This window comes from Crocodylus siamensis, chromosome 2 (genome assembly GCF_052110815.1).
Source record: "Crocodylus siamensis isolate JL-2025a chromosome 2, ASM5211081v1, whole genome shotgun sequence".
NCBI classification, from domain to species: domain Eukaryota; kingdom Metazoa; phylum Chordata; order Crocodylia; family Crocodylidae; genus Crocodylus; species Crocodylus siamensis.
In genome coordinates this window covers 198,935,979-198,960,819 of record NC_143396.1, presented here as the reverse complement: position 1 = coordinate 198,960,819, position 24,841 = coordinate 198,935,979, and the positions used below count along the sequence as shown (strand labels likewise).

Sequence of the window (24,841 nt, the reverse complement as noted above, 5' to 3'; positions counted from 1 at the left end):
AGTCAGTACTCCCTGTTTAGGTAACAGGCGGAGGGGGGGAGGCGGGAGTGCCAATTGGTACGATCAGCTGTGGGGGAAACCCCTGGTTGGTGAGATTGGCTGTGGGGGGATCCCCTCCAGTCACTGACTGGCTGCTGGGGGGGGCACAGGCCCCCCAGACTCAGGAGGTACCAGTTGCCCATCTCCATAAGTATCCAGCACCTCTAACAAAGCCTGTACCAAAACTAAGACAAAGTTGTAATCTAAGTGTCCGTCAGACACAACAAACCTCAGTTCCTCCCTGGAACTTCTTAAGAGAGTTTCTCAAGAAATTCTGTTACCTTGCCCCAAATCAAGGTATTTATACTCTGACAGAGCACCTAAAAATGAGCAAAGTGCATCTGTAGACTTTAGGATGAGTTTTTTTCCCTGAAAAAATAAATTTAAGAAGTTGTTTGGAATATCCACCTCAAATAATGCCATAAAAGCTTGAAGACCAGTTTTTTCTCCAGAGCATCAGGATCTATTTTCTGCTGTGATTTACCTTTTGGTTGAACGGTCTGAGGAAATTTATGTCTCATTTACTAAGTACAGGGGAGGTAGAAATCTGTGCTCACAGAAGAAAAGATTTTCTTTTTTCCTCCTTTCAGTTTACTAGGAAAGGCATTTAAATGCTCTGCTAGTCTCAGCAGATGAAAAGTTTTTTTTTTCAATAAGTGAGCTCAGTGCTTTAGTTCAGTAGGTGTTAACTTTAATTGTACAGAAAATGTTTAAACATGGACCTTCTGGAGAATAAGAAAAAACTGACCATCAGTTGAAGATACACCTACTAACCAAGCAAGAAAAGCATCTTGAGTATACCATATTAAGTGAGATAGATATATCATAGGGGAAGCAAGTTTTGGATTTTGTTTCAGTCATGGAAAACAAGCCCCCAACACAAACGTTGTTTTGTTTTGTTTGCATGTCACCAACTATAGTTGATTTTATTCTCTCCCACTTTCTCTACAAATAAACACATACAAGACTAAAAAGGCACAGTGTGCAGATAAACAGGTACTACAGGGTTGCTATTCTACAGCCCCAGATGGTAAGAGGGAATAGAGATACAACTGGACTCACTCCTCCTTCTGGAGTTGCACGGGAATTCAGATTATAGATGCACCTCAGTGAACATGGATGGTGAAAAGTGTCTATTTTTTTGTGGAAGAGGCATACATTGAGTTTAAAGTTTGATTCATAACACATCCCTTCCACTGCAAAAATGTTATTTAGTATCTTGGTGAGCTACATATTACAGGTTAGTTTGGAGGGAATAATATCAGGTACCGAATAACTAATGTTATTCCTTGCAGTAGTGAAATTTTCCTTTGTCATTTCCTATCAATATATTAGGTAATACCTGGGGTAGCTTATGAAATCTGTTCTGATTTAAGCCAAAATTGGTATGCCTGCATTTCATGACACAGTTTCAAACTATATAAAGTATATTTTAAAATACAGTATACTCCATATGCTACATATAATATAATTTATTAAATACTATTAAATACAGTAAATTTAATATACTATATAAAACTATTGTTTTTCATTGTTTTTATCACATATCCATTTAATTCATGTTTATTCTGCATGCTTCATTCAACAACCTATACAAATATTGAATTATCACAATTTTTTTCTTCAAATAAGAAAAGAAATACAATTAAAAGACAAATGTAAAGGGATTTTATAATGTTGCCACAACAGCTCTCTTTTGTGTCACCTTCAGTTTCTCTCTCTCTTAGTTTTCTCCTCTTTCCACACCCTTCTTTTTACAGAATGACATTTTTGAAATTAGAGTAATAAAACTATAGAAACATGAGGAAGATAGGAATCTCAAGAGACGATCTAGTTCAAGGCTTTTCAACTTTTAAGCAACCAGGAGCTGCATGCTGCCTGGTAATGGGTCTCCAGGTTATACAGTATGGGCTGCAAATCATAGGGACACCCTGAGACTAGACAGGCAGCATAAACATCCCTCCGCCCATGCTAAGTGGGCAGAAAGGTCACTGGGCCCCCTCCTGCCATACATTTCAGCCCCAGAGACCCAAACAACTGCAATAGTAAGAGCAATGTGAAGAGTGACAGCCAGGCAAGAGCCTGGATGTTGCATGTTAAACCCTCAAGGGCTGGATGTGGTCTGCAGACCTGCAGCTGGACAGCCCTGATCTAAACCAAACTCCAGCATCAATGCAAGATCAAGCACACCCAAACCATCCCTGATAAATGCTTGTTTAAGCTTTTCTCAGCTAGGGGGTCTCCATAACTTCCCTGGGCTGCCTATTTCACCACCCTTGCAATTAGATTTTTTTCCTAATATGCAACCTAATCTTTCTTGTTGCAAATAATGATTTCCTCCGGTCCTTTCTCCAGTGGCCAAGGTAAACTACATTACCATCCTCTTTATATAGCAACATTGAAATATTGTTATCATGTTTCCTCAGTTTAAACTTGGGTGTTCAACTTCTGGCCCATGCACCAGATCTGGCTCACTGAGCCATGTTATTGGGCCTGCCAGGTTCCTCACCAGTCCAGAAATTTAGTGGCTTGGAAGCAGGGACAGCATTAATTGCCATTCCCCTGCTGCCAAATTTCCAGAACCATAGGGAGCCCTGCCAGCTTCATAGAATGGCCCTGCGTGCTGGACTGGGTACGCAGAGCAGAGCCAGAGCAGTGGGAGGTGGGATTCATGAGCCACAAGGTTGGATCCAAGCATGTGGGACCCAATCCAGGTACCAGCCCCACAGGGCCAATAGATTAAGCACCATTGGTGTGGACAAACCCAAATTCTTCCCTCTTTCTTCATAAGCCATGTTTTCTGAACCTTTTTTATTTTTGTTGCTCTCTTCCAGATTCTCTAGTCTGCCTACATCTTTCTTAATGTGTGGTGCCCAAAACTGGACACAGTATTCCAGCTGAGGTCTCACCCACTGGGTAGAGTGGAGATTAATTGAGCAATAATTCCTAATTAATTCTTAATTCTTAAAAATATTTTTTTAAACTAGTAAGGAGAAAATATGGATATTTTAGTCTATACTGAATGCTTATTTTAATTGTTAGAATGTAACATTTTTCAGTGCTAGAGAACTGTAAGTTGAAAATAGTCTTAAAATATATTTTATGCATTATGACTAAATATTTATGGTTAATGAAATTACATATAAAACAATAAATTATGGCAATGTGTATCTGAGTGTACTAAAATCCAAACGCTACAGCAATAAGAAAGAATAATGTTGTATTCAATTATGTCATCTGTCCAAAATACAATTGCCTCTGTGTTTAGTAAATACATTATGCCCAGGTCACATTCCTGTGTTTAACTAAGTTTATAGTCACTCCCTTTTCTTTAAATACTTGAGCTCTTTGTTTCTGCATGTTCTGAGGTGTCATCATTTATTGCCTCAGGCACAATGGCTATACTTAACTAATAATGACAGCGGTTGTCATTAAATTTTAAACTCAGTAACATTACTCTGACATATTATTTGAAGTATGTCTTAATTCTAAATTTGATTAAAATTACAAACATACCATCTTTTATGCCAATCAAAATATTGCCACCCCCTCTCTTGAACTTTTCTATGAACTCTTCATGTAAATCAGTCATGGCACCTGTACCTGCTTAAAGTAAAGAAGAATCCTAGGTTGTATATATTTCATATGGAGCACAACATAAAACCTTACACTCATCAGTGGTCAGTGTTTCATTTAATACGAACTTCAAAAGCTTGAAACTTCCCTGTAGAAGTCATGATTCATATTCACCAAAAATGTGCCATAATTTTTTTTACTATACACATAGCCACATGTATTAAACAGAACTGAAAGTAGCTCAGGATAGAAACTAAGAACTCTAGAAAATAGGGAATTGATACATATTCATAAGATACAACTTACTGTGTGGTAATATTGCATATTCTAGTATTTTCTGCTTCCTTTTGCACCCTTTTAAGTCATAGTGCTTCAGAGGGCTGCAGGTGTAAAATGCAAATTTTGCTACTCAGGTTATTTGTGTGGGCTCAGAAACAATGGACAGTCCTATAAGTAGGAGCTGGGAGAAGGGTAGCTGGCAGGAAAGCTAAGGTCCCTGATTTGATTCAGCAGAGATTCAGCCCAATTCAGTTGCCTAATCTCCAAATACAAATTAAATCAGAGGACCCTTTAATCTCTCCGAATCGAATTGGAACCCTCCAAATCGATTAGGATAGATTCAGAAAGATTCAGAGATAGAGACAGCTTTAAATGTTTTTTCTACATACCTCTAGGTAGCAGGGGCTCATGAGTGCTGCAATGCTGAGACGAATGGAGCATCCCACAGAAGCATGGAGGGCTCCCCAGCATGCTCAGCAGCAGACCTGGAAGTGGACCAGAAGCACTTCTGGTCCACTTCTGGGTCCACCAGGGAGCATGGTGGGAGGCCCCCCTGTACCCCCTGGCTTGGTGACTGGTGCCTCCTGGGTCTGGGGGGGGGGGCACCCCGGGTCCCCCTGTGGCCGATCACCAAGCCAGGGAGGCACAGGGAGGGGGGTAGTGCACTCCCTGGCAGACCTGGAAGTGGACCAGAAGTATTTTCACTGCCGAGCATGTGGAGGGGTTCACCACTGAGCATGTGGAAGGGCCCCTGCACTCCCGTGGGACACTCTATGTGCCCCAACATTGCAGTGATCACAAGCTGTGCCTACTACCTCAAGGTATGTGGAAAAAACTTTTAAAGCTGTGTCTATGTCCGAATCGCTGATTCTCTGAATCAGCATTGAAACTTCAGATTCGGATTCAGACAAATCGAATCAGAGACAGTGATCTGAATCAACTAATTGAATCACTGTCCCTGATTCAGGCCGAATCCAAATCTGATTCAAATAGGGTCCTAGTCGCACACCCCTAGTAGCTGGTAAAGAAACTCATTCGCTAGCTTCTCCTCTAGACATAGGCAGAGCCTCCTTCGTGCTCACAGAAAGAACGTTACACACACTGTGGAAGTGCCTCGTGCAAGCGTACAACAGCAAAAGTCTCTGATTCTGCCTTCAAACCAAGATTCTATTCCCAGGTCCATAATTCATAGCTCTTTCCTAACCTTTTTCTATTTTTACATGGTTGTACTAAACCTTTTAAAAGGTTTGTAATTTGGTTGATTGCCTTTTTCTTGGTTTTAAAGGTTCCTTCTTTTTTTTTTCATTCAAAACAACTGGCAACCAGCTTTATGATTTTAGTTTTAACTCTTTTCTTGGCTCTATGGGTCTGTTTCTGGGGAGGAGGTCAGTGATTTAATTATAAAAGATCCATGGAGGAATTTTAAGGCACATTGCAGGTTAGTTGGGATACAAGCCTCAGCATTTTGCAGAGACTGAAACACCTTAATCTCCTACTCCATACAAAGAAAGAGGCTAGGACTTTGACCATCTAGGTGACGGTCCTTTGCTGATGCAAGGGGCGGATGTAAATAAAGCCCTACTATAACTTCAGGTTGATAAATCAGAAGTTATCTTGAAATCCACACTGATACTGCCCTACATATATGTTGGAAAGCTATTATCTCAAGCTAAATTACTGGTTAATTTAAATAAAATTGTATCTACCACATGGAAACCATGCTACTGTGTCTGTATCACTATTTCCTCGTCTGTATCATTCATGGCATACTTTAGCTAATTATTTGGCATAATAGCTTCCAATGTATCAGAATGCATTATTATTAATAGTTATATTACAATATTTACCAAGAATCCTTAATCAGGATGAGAGTCTCAGTGTGCTAGAGACCAGATAAACACATAAAAAGACATAGTTTATTCCCTAAAAAGTTTATAATCAAGGGGCTGAATCCTGCAATTGCACTTATGACTGGTACACTGAGCCCATTACAAATTTTAGATAATTTTATTTTAAGACTATTTTAAAAGAGAAGAACAAATATTGTTAATATGGTTAAAATGACTTTTTATTGCATTTTCCATTTGGTACATGTTATGTCATGAATTCCAAGCATATTTTATATATATATCATCCTTGTTTTACTTCTATTTATTTGTATAAGATAGCGTAATTTCACTTATAATTATCCCAAAGAACTCCTACAGTACAAAACACTCCTATTCAGAGGATATCATAAAAATAAGCATCTTTAAGGCATCAAATAAATATGAAATACAGGAAACATTATCATTCCATAAAGTCAATAGTCCCATAAACTTAAAGAATAGTGACTGCACATAAAGGCTTTATAAGCCATCTCTGATTGACAGCATATTAGAGGATTAATTGCTTAACTAGTGCATATTATTTAATTCCCTTCGTGTTAACATTGTATGCGAGTATACTTCTATTATGATCCTTTTTCTCAATAGAAAAGTTCTATTATTGAAAATAGTGGTTATTTTTCTTCATAACAACTTTGGCCTGAAGCATGGACCTTAATTGCCCATATAAAGTATATCTTGAATTTATAATTAGGCCTTGTTTAAAATGCCTAGTTTAGCTATTTTCTTTGATCCCCTAAGCCTTATCTTAAAGTGAATATTTCTTAAAGTGAAATGCCATAGGGACTCTGGCATGTTTCTTTCTAGCCCTGAAAGAGACCATCAAACTAACTCTTGACAGATTGGCCTTCCCACCGCTTTCCTCTAAGAAACTAGAAGGCTTCGTGGGATGGAAGAGAGAAGCTAGCTCCTACAAACAGAAAGGCAGTTGAAAATTTTGTATGAACATTAATTTTATATGCTTACAGTGCCACCAGTAGGAGTTATATAAACAGCCTAGAAAGAGTTCTTTACCAAAATTGGAGTAGGAGTTTTTTGGGGGAAATTATGGCTGCCTATACACCTGCTCAGGGCTGGGGGGGGCATTTTACTTAGAGCAGTTCCCAGAGAGCCACTCTAATTAAAATGCCTCACCAACATGTGTATTAAGCTGCCACACATTTAAAAATGGCTATGGGATGCTTTATCTAAACCTCATTCAATGAAGTTTAAAATAAAGCACCCCTGCAGTCATTTTTTAATATGCAAGGGCTTATATATGTGATGGTGAGGCCACACTGGAGCATTCTAATTACAACATGAACCAGCAAGTGTACAGGCAGTTTATGTGTACTATCACAATGGTCCCAAAAATCAGGGATAAAAATTGGGAAATAAGGAACCTAAAAATACAAAAAACATAGCACATTAAGGGGGGGTTCTTTAAGACCTAATGCTTTCTTACTAGTGAGTCCATGGGAGGATGGCTCTTTATGGGAAGATAGCTAATCGACTGTTTGAAATTTAATGCAAGATGTTTTAGCTAGGCAGTTATGGTGCCTGCAAATTTTATGGAAAGGAAACCACAACTGAAGCCTGCAGGAAATTCTGAATTAAGAAGTTTTGTACTTAAAAAATATGATACATTTACTGCCAGAGGCCTTTAAACCAAAATAATATTTTTCTCTCTCCCAGCAGCCCCAACAAAGAGATTTTCTATAAAACAGAACTGCAGAATGTGAATGTGACTAATATTGGATTCAAAACTACTTTGAAATAAAGCAATTTAGGACTCCATATCTCTAACCTACATCTTCATGTATATTCTGAGACCTTCACCCTGGTATCAGAAGTCAAGTGAGCTGCAGTGGAAAATAATATAAAAATACATATTATCTGTATACTTTTTTAGATAACTTCTGCAAAACTTATTGCATATTCTTTGTTCTCCTCACGATTTAAGTATATATGTCTTGAAAAATTAACATACAATTACATGAAAATCTGTAATAACGTATAACTCCAAGTTCATTAGGCTGATGCATCTTTTGAAAAATAAAATATGACAGCATTTAATTTTTGATGTGCTTATGAGAAAAAGTGTTATACTGTTATTTGGAATGTTGCTTGGAATTGAAACATTTCCAAATCAGTCAATAATTAGAATGGTGAGAATCCATCATTTCACTGACACTTACTCCTACCAGAAAAGATGGCCTATTTTAAATGTGCTCACACATATTTCTGTCAATCTAGACCTGTCATAGCAAATTATTTCATTTTGTAGATTACATGGTATTTAACAGAAAATATCTCTCTCCACATTTAAATATAGATTTGAAATGCAGTATCAAGAACTCCCTTGAAAGGTTAGATTTTTCAGGAATCTCTTCTTGAAAATGCAATATATTAAAGATGGAAAATCTTATTCATAATATTCAATTTCACTTATAGCACACAGAACTGATGGCATATGTGTCACAAAATATAAGGTTCTAATTGTAATATAGGCAGAGTTGGTTAGGTAAAGTAATAGAAATGATATTGTAAGTATACTAACCACTTCAGACTATAAAGCTCACAGGCAAAGTTTCAGAATACTTAGAAAAATGTTGAACTACTTACAAAAATAATTACTGAATGAAAAAAGACAAAGAAATAATAAGGGTTTACGAGTCTGTTGCTATATGTAATAAATTAGCATTGAGTAGTTAAATTTTCAGGAATTCAAATCTGTCATACATTAAAATTGTATTCCATATTAAGGGACATTCCTATATTTTAATTTTAAAAAACCTCCAAAGGTAAGTTCAATTTTGAGACACAGAAATCTTAAAAGTTGAAATAAAATTAACATTTATGTTTAAATTGTTTTAAAATAATCCTTATTTAGAGTCTATCATTAGTAGTGTAAACACACACACACACACACACTCTATATATATATATCTCCACTTAAAGTTTCTTGTATCAGTAATTTGGCACATGCATGCTTACTAACCATTTTAAGACACCCTTCTATACATTTTGGTCCCATGGAGAGAGCACTGGGTGTTAGGAGGCTGAATTCTGTTTTCAACACTGACGAGCTATTCATGTAATTTCAAGCAAAACATTCTCCCTCTGAGCTTCAGTGTTCCCATCTGTAAAACTATTTTACGGTGATTTGTTTATGAATCTCTGCAATGTGATTGGGGAAACCAGTTTAACAGTACCTCAAAACTACTGATACATAGGACAAAATGCACAGTCAGCACAACATAATAAAATCACAAAAATGTCTCATTCTTTAACAGAATTGGAAAAAAAAGACTTTGGGAATTTTTTATTATTATCTCTGATGTTAGAAAGCAGATTACCATACCTATTTGAACATAAGATGAATTTTTCCCCCCAGTCAGCAGCGGGAAGAAAGCTCTTCACAAATCTATTATGTTGATTAAATACAGTCAACACTGAGCATGACTATAAAACACATGACCAAAAAATTGAACTGCATTAATTTTTCATAGTTGGTAGGGTCAGAAGGGACCTGAGCAGATCTTCAAGTCCAACCCCCTGCCATGGCAGGAAAGAGTATTGGGGTCAAATGACCCCGTCAAGGTGTTCATCAAGCCTCCTTTTAAAAAACCCCAGGGTAGGAGTCAGCACCACTTCTCTTGGAAGCTGGTTCCAGATCCTAGCCGCCCTGACAGTGAAGTAGCACCTCCTGATATCTAGCCTAAATCTACCCTCTGCCAGCTTCTGACCGTTATTTCTGGTCACTCCTGGTAGTGACTGGGGGAACAGGGGCTCCCCCAATGCCTACTGGTCCCCCTGACCAGTTTGTAAATGGCCACTAGATCCCCCCTCAGCCTTCTCTTGTGGAGGCTGAATAGGTTCAGGTCCCGTAGCCTCTCCTCGTAGGGCCTGCCCTACTGGCCCCTGATCATGCAGCTGGCCCTCCTCTGGACCCTAACCATGTTGTCCACATCCCTCCTAAACTGCGGCAACCAGAACTGGACATGGTACTCCAACTGCAGCCTGACCAGTGTCGTATAGAGTGGGAGGATCGCCTCCTTGGACCTGCTTGAGATGCATCTGTGGATGCATGACAAGGTACGGTTGGCTTTCCTGACCACTTCTCCACACTGTCAGCCCATGTTTATTCTGGCATCAATAATGACTCCAAGATCCTTTTCTGCCTCTGCACTGATAAAAAGGGAATTCCCCAACCTGTAGGTATGCTGCTGGTTCTTCCTCCCCAGGTGTAGTACCTTGCACTTGTCAGTGTTGAAACCCATCCTGTTCTCATCCACCCACCCCTGCAACCTGTCTAGGTCTGATTGCAGTCTATTCCTCCCTTCTGGTGTGTCCACTTCTCTCCACATCTTAGTGTCATGTGAACAGGGTGCTTTTTACACCCTCGTCCAAGTCGCTGATGAAGATGTTTAACACTGCGGGCCCGAGGACCAAGCCCTGTGGAACCCCACTGCCCACATCCCTCCAGATCGAAAATGACCCGTCCACCACCACTCTCTGGGTGTGGCCCTCCAGCCAACTATTTAACTTGTGTAGGTGTCGACACCATAGTCCCCTAGTTTTTTAATGAGAATGGGGTGAGAGACAGTGTCGAAGGCCTTCCTAAAGTCTAGAAACAGTACATCCACTGCTACACCTGTGTCTAAGGATTTTATGACCTGGTCATAGAAGTCCACCAGGATGAACTAAGTCTATGGATATCTATAATACAAAGTCAGCATTTTCCCAATTTGTTACTCACTTTCATGTGCTCAGGAAGAGTAGAGTCTTATAGTAAATAGAGGGGTAAGGGACTGTAGGGGGAAGAACTCTGGAGATAGGTGGCAAGGGGGCCATCTGACCCCCCCAGATTTATTTTCCCTGCTGTTACAGTAGGAAGATGAATTCAATGCTAACCTCCAATAATTAAAATCTGTACCTGAAAAATTATAACAAATTTAGACATTTGCCATATATAGAATCTAATTATTGGGGTGTCTTTTCATATTTGAATAAATATGGTAATTAAAATGAATGTCTTCTTGAGACTACAGTTCCTATTCTATTGTGTAACTGAATACTCTTCATAAGACTTTTTTTCAATCTCTGTGTAACAGGGGGTCTTCTCGGGGCCAGTTCGCCATTGGCCCGCCCATCTGTTCCTGGGCTAACTGCCCGCCTCACTTTCCTGCCACACCTTGTTGTTTCATAATTGGTTCTAATTAGACAGGAGGCTGCCCAATCTTGCCTCGATGCCATGGGGTGCTCTCTGTGGCTCTGACCTTCCCTACACCACAGCCCATGCCTCACAGATGGCATCACCATTTTTAGCATCTCTAGCCCCACACTGTGCCCCATAATCCTCCTGTCTGGGCCCCAACAATCAGCCCACTCCATCCTCATTCTGGGCTACCTAGCTCCCTGTACTCTCCTGCCTCTTGGGTGTGACCCCCCTGGAACCTTTGGCCACACAGGCCCTGGCCTCACCTCCAAGGCCAGTTGGAACCCCAGGCTCTCGGCTCTGGGTGTCCCTTGTGGTGGGCCCCTGGCCCTACTGACCCTTCTGGTCCTGGCCCCAGCATTCACCAGTCAAGGATGCCTCAAGCCAGGCTTCTTGAGCATCTAGCCCACTCTCTCTCATGGGTCCTCCTTCTCATTCCTACTATGGGGTTACCCACCTGGCTGTGGGAGCTGGGGTTATTCAGGTGCCCCAATCAGCTTTTCACTGGGGTGGTAACTGACCTGGCATTTCCTGCGGGCTGCCATGCCACCAGGAGCCCCACCAGGCCACCCATCCCTGGCAGGTGCAGTTTTAGGTCGTACCCATGACCAAGAGCCTCCTAGCCATCCCCATAAGCTCTTGCCCTTACCTCCTGGTTGTTCCTGCTGCAGCTCAGCTAGACAATGTTTCTGCCTGGGCCAGCAGCAGCAGACTGCAGCCTTTATATACTACATTCTCAAAATGGCTGCAGCCATCAGGCACCTGCTGGATTCCTGACCCAGCCCTTAAAGTGGCAGGCACCAACAGTGCCCTGCCACACTCTGGATACACATTTCCTGATTTTTTAAGGGCAAAAAAGGGAAAAATTGAATATTCTTTTATTCATAACAAACCAATGGATTTGCCACTTCAAATTTCATCAGATAATACTGGGCCTCCCATTCAAGTTGTCCACTTATGCATATATTTAACTTTGAACATAGGTATAACTGACCTGAAGTTTATGGAAGTTATTTGTATGATTAAAAGTTAAGTACATGCTTAGTTGCTCCCTAGGGAAAGGACCTAGCTATCTAAGTATTGGTCTGTACAAATGTAGTTAGTAAGCGTAGCAGAGTCTTCCTTTTGTAAGGTGCTGTTGAGATCAGTGGCCTTTACTAGGAAACATGAGAGGCAGCAGATTGGGCAGTGAAGCACGTGGTTAATGCAAGTTGTCCATTTTCTCTATAGAAGTCCCCCCACTGTCTTCTTTTCTCTAGACTAAATAAGTCCAGTTCCTTCAGTCTCTCCTCAGAAGTCATGTGCCCCAGACCCCTACCATTTTCATTGCCCTCTGCTGGACTCTCTCCAATTTGTCCACATCCTTTCTGTAGTGGAGACCCAACACTGGACACAGTACTCCATGTGTTGCCTCACCAGTGCAAAATAGAGGGAAATAATCACTTCCCCTGGTCTGCTGGCAATATCCCTGTGAATGCAGACCAGTATGCCGTTGGCCTTCTTGGCAACAAGGGCTCATATTCAGCTTATTGTCCACTGTAACCCCCAGGTCCTTTTCTGCAGAGCTGCTGCCTACCCAGTCAGTCCCAGCCTGTACTGCTGCATGGAATTGTTCCATCCTAAGTGCAGGACTCTGTACTTAAGGTATATATTATATTTATACACACACGTGTGTGTGTATGTTATAAATATAATATATATTATACACACACACACACACACACATCGTGATTTTCCAGCTTTCCTTTCATATGCTTGAACTTTTTTTTAAAGTTATACATTTGGCATCAGTAGAGTAACTAGGTGTGGCAAGAAGGGTACAAGCCCTTGGCACTACTTGGAGAGGGTGCCACCCCACACCCTAGCAACCAGAACTAGGTAGGATGGATGGAATCAACCCAGCCCTGGCCCCAGCAAGACAGCATACAAAGAGTTGACACTGGCCCCAATGCCACCCGCTGCAAGGCAACATGCAAGGCCCACCCTGCACCCTGCCCAGTGAAGCAGCATGCAGGGAGCCAGCCCCAACAGAAACAGCAGCTGCTGCTGCTGCTGCTGCTGCTGTCAGTTAAGACCCTCCCATGTTTGTCTCTCTACCCCCTCACCCACTGCTCTGAGGCACTTAGCACAACAGCTCCCCATCTCTGCCCAGGAAACAAAAATTGCTAGTTATGCCTCTCCTTGTTTTATTACATTTGCCCTGGAGTGGATATTACATATTTAAGGACTGCACTCTTCCTTAGAGTCCACTGAGATCCTTAAGGCCAGCCAAAAGCAACTTCCTCCCAGTACCATAAATACAACAAGTTTTCTTGGCAAAAATGTGGGAGATCATTCTCAGTAGTTGCTCCCTCAGCTCTAGGACTCCTTCCCCCTTGGGGCCTGCTAAAATCTGAGCCTAAATATCTTCCAGAAGCAGATGTTTCCACAGCCTGATGAAAGGTATTTGTATCCAAAAACTTGCAAAAAAAATTTTTCCAACTATTTTAGTTTGTCTAATACAAGATATTGAATTTACCCAAAGAACTCTGTCTGCCAGAAGCATGGTAAGACCTTCCTATTTGGACAGGCACTTAGGACGCAAGGCTAAAATGGGACACTGTTTAAGGTGCTTTACTATACAGTTTATTTACTCTATTGGCTTTTATGAGTGTTTTTGTTTCTCCTGTTCACTTGTTTTATAATGTATTTTGTTGCTTCCTGCAAGCTGCCCTCAAGCAGGGTGCATTATAATTCTAATAAATAAATATTACATATATAGTTACAGACATGTCACCACAAATATAAAGATAATTATGGAATACCCTTGGTTATGCAAACATTGAAAAAGTTGTTTTTTAACTTAAATTCTGGTGGCTGAGACATGAAGCGGTTTTAAATTATTTACTATACTTTTTCAATACCATTAAACTTGCTACCCAGACTATAAAAAGACCTATCTGCTGTTATAGGTGCCTTTGTTACTTATATTGGTGACTTTTTCCTGTTACAGTTACCCTAGTACAGCCCTTTTAATGGACACACAATATGCTACTCTGTGCCCAAGCTCACCTACTCTTTCTTTTCTCAAAAGACAAGGCACATCTGCCACCTGCTCTAGTCTGTGTCCCAGCAACAACTGTCGAGCAGCAAAAAGATTGATTATCAGTCAAAAACCATTCAACAACACCAGATTTTGGTAGGTTAAGCTTGCTGATCCAGCAAGAGATGGTGTGAAATTTTCAGTAATGTGTGCCAACATTTTGGTGCTAAAAGAACAGCAGTGCATGTCACAATGAAACACAGCCAAAGATATGCAGACAAAGCACAGAAGTTTTTGTTTTGAACTTGGCTTGAAAGAGGGAGAGGGGGAGAGAGAGAAGAAGAATTGCTTAATGAATTTGAAAATCCACTCTAATACCCAGTCATGTGCATGGAAAAACTATAATAAAAGTGAAAATGCTCAGATTTTATAGCAAGTCATTGCCATATAAAAATACTGTAACATTTGCTTTATTTCAGTGTCTTTGAAGAAGTGAGACACAGAGATATTTATTAAATATAGTTGTATTTAATGAAGCAGTCAAAGCCTCCCTAATATATCCTAAAGTATGTTAATCTGACTGGGCAACACACATGTACTAGAAAAATACAAAGATCTTTATGTGTCTTATTGAATATATAGACTGTTAATTAAATAAATTGTAGTCACTAACTTTTCTAGGTCATAGGCAGGGTGATTTTCATATTATCTTTAAAACCACATAATATGCATAACAGATGATACATGAGATAGGGATTACTTATTATCATAAATATAATTTATGAAATTTTTATGGGAGCTTGAGATGAATGTATTTATAGGATCTGGATTAATTGGTGGAGTAAAATCTAAACACTTTCATCACTCATGAATAACACCATGGCTATGTAAATGAAAGGCCTATTTTAGGACATAAATCATATCAAAGACTACTGGTCAATGTTATTTATGTATTCAGAGACATTTATATAGTACTCATCATTATTTATACTCATCACTACTCTTCACTTATACATGGACTTTATATTAAAGCAATTACTTTCTGTATGAAAAGAATAAGCAAAGTTGTTCTGAATTTTTTCTTGAGTTCAGGAATAAAAACATTTAGTACTACAAACAGTTATGCTATTATCTCCTCTTTCATAATAAGAGCCACTTAAATCGTATTGGGAAAAATAAACTAAAGGGGCTTTTAAAAAATGAAAGAGCGTAACTAACAACATGAGAAAAACTAAAAAAATGTGCATTAGTGCAAAAAATATAAAACATACACATCAGCTGAATGCTTTATTCATTTTCTTACTCCAAGGTCTTTCTTAAATGTATTGCATTGCCCTTTTAGTACCTCAAACCTATCCCATTTATAAATATAATGTAGCATATATGATCCAAATCAAGGTATATTTTCATATTATAATGGTATACCTACAATATATGTTGATTTTTTTAAAAAATAAAGTTTTAATCAGCCATCTAATACTGGCAGTACATTAGCCAGCTAATTTTTTCACATGTGAAATTATTACGTATTTATCACAAATACCAGCTGTACTGGTCTTTTAAAAGAAAATATTTAGTATATATTTTGACTTCAAGGCAGAACACAATTTAAGTTCATTCTCTGAAAAGCTTTTTGAAAATTGGTTGTACAAATATATTAGAACACATCAACTTAAAATATGACTAAGAATTAAATATAAAAGCCAACTTCAAAAGCAAATGAGTCAGAAACAGTAATATTTTCCTCTGGAAAAATGTCAGCTGGTAACCATACTGGGAAAGGGGTGAGCTAGGGGGGAAAAGGTTTAATGTTTGTTGTACTGTACAATTTTAAAACACGCTGAGTTAAATATTCCACGTTACTTTATAAAATTTCTAGTAATTATTGTAATGATATCTTTATAAAGGTCAAATGTCTAAATTAATAAATGCAATCTTAAACTCTGAACTTTTTCTTTCTAGTGTAATAAGCCTAATGAATTGTGTCTATTAGGTGTCACTGAAACTAAACAGTAAATTCAATAATCTCTGATTTAATTTATTATATTTTCACCATTTAACCTCCTGCAGGCTCCCTAATGTCTATTCAGATCTATATTAAATTAAGCACCAGTGCTAATGAAGGGCAATAAACGTGGCTGTCAGTAGATTTTTCTTTCATTAAGCACATTATCCTCTTACTGAGCTGTAAATGAGTAAACATTAGTTTTGTTAAACCATGCAAAAAGACAGGATGAAAATCATTTTTAATTGCACCCCTTAAGCCATTTACTGTTTGTTTTTCTTTTACCTTTAATTTTTTTGAATGGATCTAAAAAGGGCTTTCCAGTTGAAATATAAACGTCGGCATCATGGGGTATGTCTTTAGGTTCTAGTGCTTCAGTGCCGTCTGCCAAGAACACTCGTCGTGCAGCCATGTTCAGATTCAGCTTTTCAGTGCACTCCTCCAGCAGCTAAATGAATGCAAGAGGTAAGGAATATTGATTACAACAGAAAAATAATATATCTGTGTTATGATGAATATATAGTCAGAGAAGCAAAACTGGAAATTAGAAATCCACTCTTAAATGACTTAGCAACCATGCTAATTGCATTATAAGTAACTTAGTATTTTTGCATTCTTTGTTGGCACTTATCAGATAACAGACTAAGGAAAACATAACAGAAAACACACAAAATTACAAAGATTTTTAAATGTTATTATTATAATCTAGATTTTTATTCTCACATAATACTGCAACGTTATGAATAAACTCAATGTTCTATACTCTGCAGTGCTCTGTAACTTTAAAGTGCTTAACTGTTCCACAATTTTCTATATATTATACACATACTACAAAGAAGAACGTTAATATTTGCTAATTTTAAATAAAAAATAATTCCTTTATTTATCTTAGTTATACAGTACAAACTATAAGTCAAGTTAATGCATACAAGAAACTTTGTATTAGTAATTACCAGTTTAATGGATGGTACAGCAACTCTAGTAAAGTCACTCCTTGTGCCATTCTTATAAGCTGTTACTTTGATTACCCTTGGCTGCTGTTTAATAACTTTGGACACTGCTGATCTCTTCTGGGCTTCCTGGAGTCTTGAGAAAGAGAATTTTGTATATCTGTTGCAAATAAAACCCATTTAACTTAAATCAGAGAAATGTTTTATTCATGTGTTTTGTTTACTATTACTATGGGCTTTGTTTTTGATAGTTATTTAAAAATTATATTTCTAATACAACGCCTCAACGTTTTTCCAAATTATACATATTTAATTTCAAATATTCGATGGAGTATTTGACATGGATACATAACAAAATTAGATTCCTTTGAAGCTAGAATATTTAGAATTATAACTTTCATAAATGTAGATACATTTTTACATTTAGCACATCTTGTTTGTAAAAGAGCACACTCAAAGGCCATCTGAATAACCAAATTGTAAAGCTGTTTATGTAGCAGCTTCAGATGTCTTTTTATTATGGCCTTTGAAAAAAAAGAGGATACCCTTAATTTTAAATGATTCACCAATTCCATCAAGATTTAACTACATTTTATAAACACCATCATTATTCTAGAAAAAATTAATAACATTTGAATATTTTCAGTGCCCAAAAGAATTGCTTTATAATTACATATAAGTTAATGCTTTGCTTTTAGTTGACAAAGTAAAAACTGATGCTGCAGTCATTACTCAGGCAAAATTGCCATTCACTTTGATGGAAATGATGCCTATATGAGGTCCACAGAATGAGGTTTAATGTCATTGTTTCTGTTCTTCAGCATATAAAATATATTCACAGCAATTAGTAGAATAAAGTACAATTCACTAACATTTAATGAGGAAAAATATTGTTTAAAAATAGTTAAACCCCCAAGCGACTCCTCTGCAGGGCTATTAGAAGCTTGTTCTTAGAAAACAAATACATGCTCACTGCATAATTATAGCAAGACTGTATGTTTTATTGCAAACATTTGTAAGATAATGGCCTTATCCTATACTGAGCTCACTGCAGATACAGAGATCAACCCATAAAAGAACTCGGTGTGGGCATTAGGCCTAAGTATTTGATTCAACTCTTACTCCCATCAATGGGAATCTTTCCCTCTATATTACTGGACATGTGCTTGGTCCCTTAAGCAACTTTATATATTTAACCTTACTGTACAGATATTTTACAATTTCAGGTGCCTTGAACTGCAATTGAATTAATAATTCAAGGACTTTTTATTCAGAGAGATGTCTGATCCTTTATGTTCTTTGGTAAGCCAGTCCTAAAACAAGGCATCTCATTAAAGTCAAGGGGATAGCTTACGTGAAAAACTGCTCATCCATATGCATAAGGAATTCAGAATCTGGCCCTTTGCAAGGAGTTATTACAGTTTATCATTAAATAGTTTTTTGCATGAAAGCACTGTAAAAATATACACACATACGATATTAACTGGCCATATTTATCTTAATATTTAAATTTATTAAACAAATAATAAAGCACTGATGATATTTTCCCCCTTCCCATTTATACTTTAAATATTGTAGATTCTATATATAAAATCCTAGTGGAGTCAAACTATGGATTAACTTCATCCTTTCTTATCTGATTTCAGACTTAAAAATGTTTATACTTGGGGCAAGGAGAAGCAAGCATTTACTTCAACATATACAATTCTGTTTCAATTTTAAAAAGTTATTATTATTACTATACTTGCAAAGCCACCTACAAATACAATTTTGATTATAAAAACCTAAATAGTTTGAATCCTGCCTAACTGACATCATGCCTGTTCCCTATGGAATTTTCTATGCCATTCAACACTAACTTGCCTCATGAAAATGGAAGGTGCTAGTGACAGAGGTCTGGGACAGAAGTTAAATAGACTGATTGAACCTAAATCAGTTAAGTCTGATACTACATGCATCTAAGTTTACCTTAAACTAGTTTTGGCCATTTAAAAAGCACTTTAGGTGCACTGAACTTCTGCTGTGTTACGGATTTTAACCAGTTTCTGATCACTTATACCAGTCTGTGTGTAACTTCTGTCCCTAAACGAGGTGCTTTTGGTAACGGATCTTGACTTCGGAACATTGGTTCCCTAGCACCTGGATTTGGTGAGCTTCACAGCATACTTCAAAAGTCACCTGCTTTCTCAGAACTTGTCATTACAATGCACAAGGGTAATTTATCCCAGGGTATATGTTGAGGAGCTGTTTAATTACTAAGGGCAAAAGAAAATCCCTGAAGGATATTATGTGACCTAATATTAGGTGCATTGTAAGCTGCAGTGGCAAGCTGGGGTACTTATTTTGTTTTACATCTTTCAAAGAGGGAGATCCTGGTAATTCTGTTTCAAAATTATTTGATTTAAAATATGCAGTTTTAAAAAAAATCCAGGCCTGGAAATTATTAGGTGCAACAAATCTTACTAATAAAATCAGCAGTGTCTTTTATATTTATGTTTAAAAATGTCCATTGAATTATCATTATGAATTTTGTTGAAAGCGGACAGAGCATAAACCATCACAGTTAAAAGCAACACAGAAGAGCTTTGATTACCTTAACTGACCTGTGGGAGCACTGACAGGTCTGTTTCTCTTGGATGGTGATATAAGGCAGAAATTGTTTGTACTGTTTGATTTGTAGATCTCTTGGTCTGGTTTTCCATCATGGCTCTGAACTGATTTTGTTTGATGTGTGGAACAATCTTGATGTCCTGACCTTCTTGATACCAGTGCCGATTGAGGATGAATGTTAGGGCCAAATAGAAACTGCGTACACTTTTTCTTTCTTTCTGTATTTTTAACTAACTTTTTTGCATAGGAGGAGATACATTTTCTGAAAGAAAAATATGGAGAAAATAGATAAAATTATATTCTCTTATGCCAGCCTGTGGTTAAGTTTCACTCATACTCAAATTTGTAACAAACCAGGAAAAACTGATAAGAAACAAGAATGGTGGAACTCATTAGCTATATTCAGTATATATTTCAAAGAAGTGAAAGGGAAAGATACCAAATGATTAAGGCATTAAAATTTAGCCATCCTAAATAGTTGATTTTGAAATGAATCCAAGACAAAACCTCAAAGAGGAAAAAAATCCAAGTGTGCTTTCAGACTATTTTAAAGTTAACACAGAGCTTTTGTTCTCTGCAACTTACTTTAGATATAATAAGAATAAAAAAGAATAAACCACTCCTGTAAAAAAGTAAACTGAGATTTCATTAAATGAAAGCTGGGATTTTCATAGGAGCCTAAATAAACTGTCAGAATTACAGTGAAAATTAGGCACCTCACTCACTTTTAACATTCCAACCATTGGTTTTGTAAAAATCTAGATGGAAAAATCCCCCCAGCTGAAAATAATCCAACAGTTAAATTTTAAAACAATAAACTGCAAGGTATGAGATTCAAACATTGTAGCACTGGGCTAGAAAAATGAAACATTATAAACAAAAGGAAAAGGCCAAATCTATTTTCATTGTTTAACTTTGCATTTTTATAAATATTGGCAACGTGGAAAATAAAATTTAAATACAAATTTTAAAATATGATTGTTCAAAGGTGGTCTGCTTTCAAAAATCTGATTTAGGAGTGAAGTTACATGTTACCCTTAAACCATACTAAATCTGTGGAATGTTAACCGGTGCTACAGTCAGAATGTGCGGTGAGCAGTTGAACATTAAGGCTTAACGCCATTTCTTGTCTGCACAACTCTATTTGCCCTCGTGAGCAGGGGCGTGGCTAAAAGCCAGGACACCTGTGTCCTATCCCAGCTCTGGATGTGGGTTGAGGGGACTGGGAGTGGTCCATGCTTATTTTATCTCTGTGGAACAGACTGAAGTAATCTTAATATGAAATAGCTAGCATGGCCAAGAGTTAAACCTTGCCTGAAATGGTGTAATTTTGAGACAGTCAGAGGGCACTGAGCACAAATTAACCAACTTTAACATGTGGATACTTGCATTTTAAGTGCCTTTAATATGGGCTAAGGGTAATGTGTAACTCCACCCTAAAATAAAATTGAGGAAGAGCATTTTGCACCCAAGTCCTTGTCTATATCTCTCCCAACTATATAGGTTGGTTTAATAAAATATATTTACCAAACAAATCCTGCTTCTATCCAAAAATGGAGACATTTATTTCAAAATAATTTTAATCTGATAGCATCTTATTAAAGATAATCATATCTTCCCTTTATCTTTTTAAATAGTACAGATGGTGGTACTAGCAATTCTGTCCCCCTTTCTTCCTAAACTTAACTCTAAACTTGGAGACCTGATTCAAGTCCTCACTCAGGACATAAATGAAACTAGATTGTAACAATTTTATCCGAGCACCCACTTGTACATGTTACAAAAATGTTACAGAATTTAGGTCAAAAAATCTTTGTAAAAAAGGTCTAGAATTGGAATTGCGGGTAAGTGTTCCAGGTAAGGATTGGTGAGACTAAGACAGCCAGCACACTTTTACTCTGTATTAGTTGGGCCTTTCTTGATTTACTTAAAATACGCAATAAATGCACTTTATAACAAAAAATAACAGTAATCATGTGGCAAAAAATAAAAAGCAAAAAAATAGAAATAAATAATGAAAAACTTTAAATTTGAGGCTAATATTACCTTATGTCATAGAATGAAATGTAATCACAGACTGAAAGACTGGAATTAATATTGATCTAGATATAGATCTCACAATTTATTTTTATCCTTTCTGACAAGTTGAGGGCATTTATTCTCAATAACTGTTACTGTGGAGTTGCAGCAACATCAAAGGCCAGCAGGAGCAACAGAAGAATATGACAAAGTCAACTCCTCAGTCTAACTTGCAGCTTCTCATAATTCATGAGTTTCACATTGTTCCCATGAATTACAAGAACCAGGTGATGTCACACCGTCGAATTACAAGATATTTTTTGCATAGTTTGCTTTACATTTATCATAGCAATCCATATACCATATGCCAAAATACTATGATTAAATGAATGTTAAGGGTTTGAATTAAATCAATGAAAAATTTATTTATCATTAAGCCTGTAAACATGCTGGGGTGTTTTTTAATTTTTGATTAACAAGACAAAAAGGATTTTAACACGTTTAAGTACTTTGTAAGGTAACATCCAAAGTCCCATGACTATTGGAATCTACTTGAAAGAGGAAGAATGGCTACACAACCATAACACACTTTTTATTATAAAATCTATTAAATCCCAAATATTTATGAAAAAAAACCTTTGTATTAGTCTTTACTTTAGATTCAATTATTGTTTTTAGAATATTAAATGTTCTGTCAATATTAAACTTGGAAAAATTAACTCAGAAGTCAGTCATTTAAGGGGCTCATACTCAATATTTATCACTGGTAAATTCTTAGAAATATTTTTCAACACAGAGTAGTTAACAAGTCTTCTACTGGTAAAATACACCATGAAAAGAAATTAGTGTAGAACTAGCATTTGGACTCCATAGCTCTTCTCTAGCATTTTCTTAAAACTGCTCATCTTTGTAACATCATTTAGGCAGATTCATCAGTGGACATAAGTGAAAGAGAACTAGCATACATAGGTTGCAACAGCTTATACCACTAAGTTAATTTTGGGTTAACGTGCTAACACTTGGTCTACACTAAGTTCCATAGCTGTTACCATCAGTAAACATACACCTGTATATTGCAGTAGTAGGAAATTTAAAGAAAATGGTGAGTTAGATGCAGCTGTGGTATCCAGCTCTCTAAAGAAAATATGTATCATGGGGTAAAGAGCTCAGACTGTGGTGAAGAGCCACACTATTCTTATAAAAACTTGTCCCAGGGTCTCTGAAATGATATTAAGTAGCCATGGTAAAATGCTTGATTCTGCACTCCAATTACAGTAAAATTCCTATTCAAATCAAAGGGAGTTTTGCCAGCTGTGTAATAGAGTCAAAATTTTGTAATTCTATATTTGTGGCAGAAGCAACTGGCCTGCATAGGACTTGCACAGCTGAGTAAGAGATGGCAGAAAAAAAGGCATCCAAGAATTCTAACAGTAGGACAAACTCATAAATCAAAATAAAAAAATAGTGAGCACAAAAACCTAATAATAAATACAAAAATCTTTAATGTCTATTTACTAGCAATTCTAGAATTTTGTGAGACTGTATTACTGTTTCAGGAGTGCTATTTGTAATTAATATAAACACAAATTACTTTAAGCTCTTAATCATATACTTTGATTTATTTATAATTAATATAAAAGTTTTTATTTTACTTCAACGTCCCTCAAATTGGATGTTCAAATTACTCATTATAAACGAGAACATATCTCAATATATTTTTAAGTACAAAATAATAGTATTTTTTAACTAAATAAAGCAACCGACTCAGTTTTCTGTTTTCTAAGACATACATCTGCATGAGGCTAACAATTCTATTCATAAGTGGAAAATGCGGCTACTTTGACAGACCCTAGTTCAATAACAAGTATGCAGGTCGAAGTTATCACACAGTTTTGGATGTGAATTCAACAGCAGGATAATGACAGTTGCCAAGGATTTGTACTTGCTGTCGCTTGGTACCAGTGTTGCCTGTCAAATTGTCTCTTTTTCTTATACAGAAGCCATAGAATTTTTATGGATAGCAATTACTTACAATATACAATGAAGTACATCAAATGTAACAACCACTCTTTAGCCCTTCATTATGTGGTTGTCTCTTTGTTATATCTAGTCATCCATTTTCACCTAAATTATTTATTTATACTGTATATTTGACAAGCATGTATTTCTTGCTTTATATCCTTAGAATAGTTAAAACCAAGCTCAAGACATATAATGATTTATTTTAATATTCTTATATTTAAACTTATCTTTATCTTACTATTATTTTAATAGTAATTAAACTTGTTGGACTACCTACAATCACTACACTATATATACAAAACTAGCTTGTGTATCCCTACATATATATCTTCATTAAACAATGGAAAAATAGATATATTGGCCCTAACTGCAATGGAATGGCTGTACAAAGCTAATATCTATTCATACTTAGTTTGTATTATTACAGTGTGTTCCTCCATGGATCATGTATATGTTTTATACTGAAAAGTACTAATATTACTTTGTTTGCCACCTAGGGTGTCTGCTCCAAATAACTGCATGATATAATTTTTTAATGGTAGAGTATGCCATTTGCTTATACCTGTATTGTTTTGATCCTGTGGCAGAAGAACATCTTCCCCATTGATTCTATGGACATGGTTTCATTGCAACCTGTTCTGATACCTTTACTGCAATAGACTTGTCATGACATCATCATACCACTGTTGACAAGTCCAACTTTTACGCATAAGAAAGTTACAGCAAACAGTATATACCCAAAACAAATTCTGGCATTATTTAAGTCAACAGTAGCTTTGCTATTGTGTTAAGTGGAAAGACAGTTTTATCTTCATTTAATAGTTATTGCGTTAGTTAGGTATTGTTTTATCATGTACCTGTATATTTGTCCCTGGTGAAAAAAAAAGATAAGTCACAAAGAACATGGTTTAACTAGGCTTCAGTTGTCTTTCTTTAACACACTTAGGAGACTATCTGTTATGCCAGGACACAGGTGGACAGGTCTAGAGACACTCAGAGATCAAGGCACTGACGAGGCCTTGGATAGGTAAGTGGAATCTGAGGTCAAACTGGGTCAGGAAGCCAAAAGGGCAACCCAGGAGCAAAGCCAGGGACAAACTGAGTCCAGACATTGGGAGATCAGAGAATAAATTCCAGGGATGAGTAACAGAGAGTGGGTGGAGAGTTAGGCCTTACTGGAGGCCTCACACTGAGTTTGACTAACCTAGGAGGCTAGTCATGGGGTGGTAGGTC

At 37.1% G+C, this 24,841-nt stretch overlaps 1 protein-coding gene across 1 annotated transcript in view; it reads right to left on the bottom strand.

Annotated features, from left to right (window-relative positions):
* DCDC1 (doublecortin domain containing 1) overlaps positions 1-24,841 on the bottom strand; it is a 500,455-nt gene that overhangs the window by 438,142 nt on the left and 37,472 nt on the right. Inside the window, exons 4-6 of the mRNA XM_090034627.1 lie at positions 19,551-19,829; positions 16,961-17,117; positions 16,293-16,455 (exon numbers count right to left, since the gene is read on the bottom strand). Of these exons, the coding sequence (XP_089890753.1) occupies positions 16,293-16,455; positions 16,961-17,117; positions 19,551-19,829 (599 nt within the window). The remainder of the gene's footprint in view (positions 1-16,292; positions 16,456-16,960; positions 17,118-19,550; positions 19,830-24,841) is intronic.